This window comes from Echiichthys vipera, assembly GCF_963691815.1.
Source record: "Echiichthys vipera genome assembly, chromosome: 4".
NCBI lineage: Eukaryota > Metazoa > Chordata > Actinopteri > Perciformes > Trachinidae > Echiichthys > Echiichthys vipera.
In genome coordinates, this window is record NC_139829.1 from 32,681,112 (window position 1) to 32,687,566 (window position 6,455).

General features: G+C 43.1%; 1 protein-coding gene across 1 annotated transcript in view; it reads left to right on the forward strand.

Annotated features, from left to right (window-relative positions):
* The window catches only part of LOC310946373 (T-box transcription factor TBX3-like), a gene marked incomplete at both ends in the record, with an annotated part of 6,422 nt that extends 1,159 nt beyond the window's left edge, over positions 1-5,263 (forward strand). Inside the window, 5 exons of the mRNA XM_083912819.1 lie at positions 3,157-3,381; positions 3,468-3,735; positions 3,954-4,100; positions 5,097-5,173; positions 5,230-5,263. Coding sequence (XP_083768945.1) covers positions 3,157-3,381; positions 3,468-3,735; positions 3,954-4,100; positions 5,097-5,173; positions 5,230-5,263 — 751 coding nt within the window. The remainder of the gene's footprint in view (positions 1-3,156; positions 3,382-3,467; positions 3,736-3,953; positions 4,101-5,096; positions 5,174-5,229) is intronic.
* Positions 5,264-6,455: the final 1,192 nt, after the last annotated feature.

Here is a 6,455-nt window from a genome sequence, read left to right on the forward strand (position 1 = left end):
TGACCTTTAAATAGCGCAATGAGATAGAAGCTTTGAGTGTGACGTTTACGTTTCCTTGGCAACCAGAGAGCGACATCAAGCCGGTTAGGAAGATGGAGGAAAAGCGTATTGTTTGAGTTTCCCAAACTATTCAACGTTACGTTCAAGTCGTTTCACGATCTCGGAAGAAAACGTAATGATGGAGGTTTAGAAGCATCACACCGGGTTTGAGAAGAGGCAGTTTACGAGCTAACGTTTGTTTCAATGCTAACATTGATTTCGCCGTTGACTGGGTCTCCGCGCCCAACCTCGCAGTTAGCCCAGCGCGAAAAGCTGATCACGTGAAGGCCCCATTTAGGGACCATATCCCACACACACCCAAAACAGACCCAGCAGTAATGTGAAGGTTTCACTGGGGTGAGTGTGTTACTGGGCAGTGACCCAGCGCAGATCTGCGGCTTTATACTCAGTGACAGGTTTCACACGCAGCTCGTGGCCAAACCCCCAAATAACAGCCAGGCGTCTTGTTTGCCATCGTTCTCAGGCCTGGTTCAGATTACTTACTGGCTCTTTGAAGTTGGCTGACGGACAGGCAGGGTTTTCCCCCGCTTCTCTGCCAGAAAAAGATTGGGTCATCACCAGCTCCGCCACCCACCGCAGATCATGAACGACCTCGGAATAAGACGTGTGCTTACTTAGGCATCCGATCAGAGAGCTGTCGGGAAGCGATACAACAAAAGGTCCAGTGTGAGGTATTTCCTGATTTCACAGCAAAGCTGGCTGAAATACGAGCCTCAGTGTGGTGCTTTTGAGAAAGCAGCGGTTACCCCTGACCATTGTTTCATCAAAGGCCGTGACTTAGAAGTTGTGACAAGCTATAAATACATGCACAACCAGTAACACTGGACTTTAAGTACAATGGCTGCAACTCCTGTATTTTGTAAGTAGTCCTGTTTATAGAAAGTAGAGGCAGTGAGTCTCCGGTGTCTGTTTACGGAGCCCCTGCTCTAACGCTGATTGGTTCGGTTGCTGGTCAGACTTCTCCACGCCCACGTGGCGGGGAAGCTTTTGCTGATGCAGATATCCGTATTTGAAAATCTAAGAAGGCTTGATGTCGGACCGCCGAGAAAGCAGAAAGACTGTTTAGCGTGAACATTAGACATGATAACAATATATATGTGACAGACACAAAGGAAAAACACTATAGGTCCCCTTTAAGTCACGTATTCTCAGCGGAGCGGAGGGGGCGCTGAGAATTTACGCTCCTTGCTTAAAGAGCAGTTTGTTCGCTCTGCTCAATATTGCTCCAAGTTGTATTTTAGAGATGAAAGGCGCCCGGTTAAAAGGAGGGAGGGCGGGCGGGCGGTGGCCCCGTTCATCTGCATGTACTGCCTTAAAGTGAAATTGCGGCGTAAAATCATCCCATGGTCTTTTTCTTCACCTGCACACATCAAATAAGCCATCGAGACAATTGTTTCCATGTAACAAGTATTAACAGAGTCGCTAACAGCCGGGCGTGGCTAACGCCGATTAGCTCGGGGCAGCACGGTGAAGGCATTCAAAGGTCTTTTTTAACCACTAATGCTGCTGAAAATAACAGCAAACCTCTGCAGCAGCATGAGAAGAGTCCCTACACACAAAACAAAGCACCAATGGGCTCCTTCCTTTGGGATTGACTTTGGTAATCCACTGTAATGGACTTTACTATGAGAGGAGCTGGTACAGGGGCCAGTAGGTAAGTCTTTAAAACACTCTTTAAATAAACTCTGGCTTCACTAACTACGCTGTTGCTGCTTTGTTTTGTGTGTAGGGACTCTTCTCATGCTGCTGCAGAGGTTTGCTGTTATTTTCAGCAGCATTAGTGGTTAAAAAAGACCTTTAAATGCCTTCACCGTGCTGCCCCGAGATAATCGGTGTTAGCCAGTTGTTAGCGACTCTCCTGGATTTCTCCGTTTATAGTTGTTACATGAAAAAAACTGTCTCGATGGCTTATTTGATAAGTGCAAATGTCAGAAAAAGACCATTTCACGCTGGAATTTCACTTTAACACAGAGACGAGCTGGAGATTTAGGGCGACGCTCCAAAATCAGGTTGAATCACTGATTTCTAGGAACTTTAATTACAGTAATTCTAACTTTTTTTGCTGTCATAACACAAGTCATCGTCTCACTGTGGTTGGTTTTAAGTGACTCCATATTGAGCACCACCTCCTCATGCTGACACACAGTAGAGCCCGCGGTGCTGCGCATCACGGGTGTTGCAGATGCATCCTGAACCTGCCGCCCTCACTCACACAGAGTTTTCCCTGGGATGTTCCTACGCAGTCATGGACCCATGAGCAATAAAAAAAAGCCTGTAACCAAACCCAGAGCCTAATCCAGCCAGGACAATTGCTGGCAGGGGCTACTCCTCCACAGATCTGAAGCCCTGCAGACGGCGCTGCATGGGAGGAGAGAGAGCTCATCAGTGGAGCTTATCAAACCACAGGGAGCTGGAATGATGTGGGAAGACAGAATGTCAATGTCTGTAGCAGGATGTTATGTTAATGGTACAGTTAAGGTGTTCATCGCAGTGTTTATGGGGGGGCTTAGGTGAGAAGACACCCATAAGAATATCTATTATATTTAGAACTGAGGGGAACAAGTTACATGTCCTGATGAAGTGTTCTGTGTGTAAATGGTTCAGGTTTGGTGCATTAAAGTTAAGTTTAGAGTATTTTTTTCAGTCCAAACGGTGATAAACAGCTTCATCAGCCAGAGAGGAAACCTGAAGCTCCAAGATCCCGCACATAGTGTAAAACCAGAGAAACTCCACCCACTGTTGGGTGTCATCCTCCAGTCCGAGCGTGTCAGGGAGCAAATCAGCGTGGACACGGGCTGGGAGGCACCCGACCTCGGACAAAACACACATCCAGAGAGAAAGCACATCTATTCTGAAAGCTGCTACCTTTCATTTCAGCGACTTTGAAAGTGTGCAGATGGTTGTGTCCTGCAGGTATCACCGCTGCGTAAACGCGTAACCTGACAAGCAACGTGCGTAAAAGTGCATTTTTTCCTCTTTGGAGACCATGCGCAGTTTCTCGGAGCCGTGCGTCCCAGGCGAGGCCTTTCCAACAAGAGTCGGGGATGTAAGCCTTCACAGTGCTGTCTTTGCCGGACCCTCACTGTTCTCAAGCAGGGCCCTACACCCCCGTGGCCCATCACACCTCAGCTCGGATGCCAGCGCGGACCCGATGATTCCCACGGCGCCGCCGGAGCCGTCTTCGGTTTTGCTCAGGCCTCCTGAAACTGTGGAGGGAGGGGGGACGACGGAGGATGAGCCGAAAGTTTATTTAGAAGCCAGCGACCTTTGGACACAGTTCCACAAATGCGGCACCGAAATGGTCATTACAAAGTCCGGGAGGTACAGTAAGTGTGTGATAATCAGGCCGGGGGGTGTGAGGCTTTCCTGCTTTAACGAACGCACCCGTCATCTCTTCTCCCCCGCAGGCGCATGTTCCCGCCGCTCAGGGCCAGGTGCACCGGGATGGACAGACACGACAAATACATCGTGCTGATGGACATCGTGGCGGCGGACGATTGCAGATACAAGTTCCACAACTCCCGCTGGACGGTGGCGGGGAAGGCGGACCCGGAGATGCCCAAACGCATGTACATCCACCCGGACAGTCCGGCCACGGGCGCGCAGTGGATGTCCAAAGTGGTCAACTTCCACAAGCTGAAGCTGACCAACAACATATCCGACAAGCACGGATTTGTGTGTTTGTTACAAAGACATTTTTTTGATTTCAGCCTATATTATTATTATTATTATTATTATATTATCATTATTATTATCTCCAGTGTCCAAACTGTAGATTTGCCGTGACGCATGAAGTCATAGATATTCTCCTTTGTTCATATCCAAAACAAAACAAATCTGGATTTAACTTTATTATATTATTGTTTTATTACTAAATTGATCGTTTCTTGCAGACCATTCTCAACTCCATGCACAAATACCAGCCGAGGTTTCACGTCGTGAGGGCGAACGACATCCTCCAGCTGCCCTACAGCACCTTCAGGACTTACGTGTTCTGTGAGACGGAGTTCATCGCAGTGACAGCTTACCAGAACGACAAGGTGAGGTGGGTTTGGACCTTTACACTCATGCAAAACTGCGCTTAAAGCTCTGAACCAGGGCTGGGCAACCCCGGTGTTGTGCCGTATTTTATAATTATGGCTGCAGTTTATTTCCACAGAACACACAAAAATGTGTTGTTTTGTGTTGTTTATTGTCCAAGTTTGTGATTTTAAACTCTTTTTAAAATAGTTTAAAGACTGTAAGTAAACAATGTTGTGGGTTACCTGGATATAAACTACTCCTACAGGTGGAAACAACAGCCTTCTGATCCACAACATCACCTCTAAACATCACCTGTAATGGGAGGGTTACAGGAGCCACATTAAAAACACACCTTTGAACCTATGAATTGCAAGAAAAGCTGGGGTTTTATTTAGGAAACGCTGAGTCAAACACATTCAACTTGCTCTAAAGATCCATTTCATGCATGTTGTAATTATGGCTGCAGTTTATTTCCACAGAACATACAAAAAAGTGTTGTTTTGTGTCCGTTATTGTCCAAGTTTGTGATTTTAAACTCTTTAAAATAGTTTAAAGACTGTAAGGAACCAATGTTCTGACCGTTACCGTGGGTTACCTGTATATATGTATATATGTGTGTGTGTGTATATAAACCTGTGTTTAAGCTGCTCCTATAGGTGGAAACAACAGCCTTCTGATCCAGAATAGCACCTTTAATGCGAGGGGGTGCATTTCAAGGCAGGGGTGCTGAATACGGCACAACACCGGTCCTGGAGCCACTGTCCTGCATGTTTCAGGTTTCTCTCTGCTCCAACACACCTCATTCTAATGATCTGCTCATTATCAAGCAGCTGATGCTCGTCACAGTTTGATCATTGTTAGACTCAGGTGTGTTAGGGTAGGGAGGAACCTGAAACATGCAGGACAGTGGCCCTCCAGGACTGGAATCGCCCTCCCCTGCGGTTGTTATTTTGCTATTTACGCGTAAAGAGTCGCAGCCTTTACGTCGCGCTCCTCTCTGTGCCTGTTTCCAGATCACGCAGCTGAAGATAGACAACAATCCTTTCGCGAAGGGCTTCAGAGACACGGGCAACGGGAGGAGAGAAAAGAGGCGAGTTTGCACTGATTTCATTCTGTGTTGTTGTTGTTTTTGAAATCTTTGCGCAGCTCCGTCGCGCGGCTGGAGGAAGTTAGAGTTTAGCACAGTGTGGAAAATACTTCAAGTCCATCTCAAGTAAAAGTATTAAAGTATAAAAGTATCAGCATCCAAACAGAGTATAACAAATACTCATTGTTTCAGAAGAATGTTTATTATATCATATTATTTCTTTATTATTCATAATTTGATTGATGCTAAAATGAGCTGGTAAAGGTTTGGGTGCTTTGGATTTCTTTATATACTGATGCATCTTAATCTATAATAATTATTATAATAATGATAATAATGATACTACTACTGCCACTTCTAATAATAATAATAATAATTATTATTATTATAATAGTAATAATCATAATAATTATTAGTATTATTATTATTATAATAGTAATAATAATAATAATAATAATAATACTGATAATAATAATAGTTATAGTAATAATAATACTAACAATAATAATAATAATGATAATAATAATAATAATAGTTATAATAATAATAATAATAATAATAGTAATAATAATAATAATGATAATAAAACATCCCTTTATTTAGTTGTACTGTAACTTAGTTCAGTCAGAAACGCTGCTACACTTTAACACTGTTTCACTTCTTTAGTTTGTACTTATTTTATTTAATCTGCTGTTAAACTGCACGCTGCGTGTTGTTGTAAATTGTATAAACCTACGTTTAACCACAGTGTCTGTTGCACTCTGTCACATTTAGTTATTGTTTGATTTATTTTACGTGAGCTTTATTTTGATTTGATTTATGTTTTTATACTCATTGTTTCTCTGATCCTTTCATCTTTGTATTGAAACTGTTGCAAAATCATTTCCCTCGGGATCAGTGAAGCTTCTTCAATCTTGAATCTTGAATCTTGAATGATAATAATAATAATTATAATAATGATAACAAATATATAATCCAGTAATTTTAGGTTTAAAAAAGGCGTCAACGTTGAACAAATTGCAACAGAAGCAAATTCAACAGATTGTGTTTCTTCAGTATTTGCTGAGTAAGAGAAAAAAAACCCTGAATAAAAAAGTTTCTAAAAAGACCCAAATATTCTCTATGATTCAGCTTTTATTTATTATTTTTCTCACACTAACAGGGATTAAAATAACCTCCAGACATCACCATGGAAACGACATAGTTGAAGACAAACAAAATATGTATTGAAATAGTTTGTTCACGTGGAAGAACGGAGCATAATGTTATTATGTTTGTGCTTATT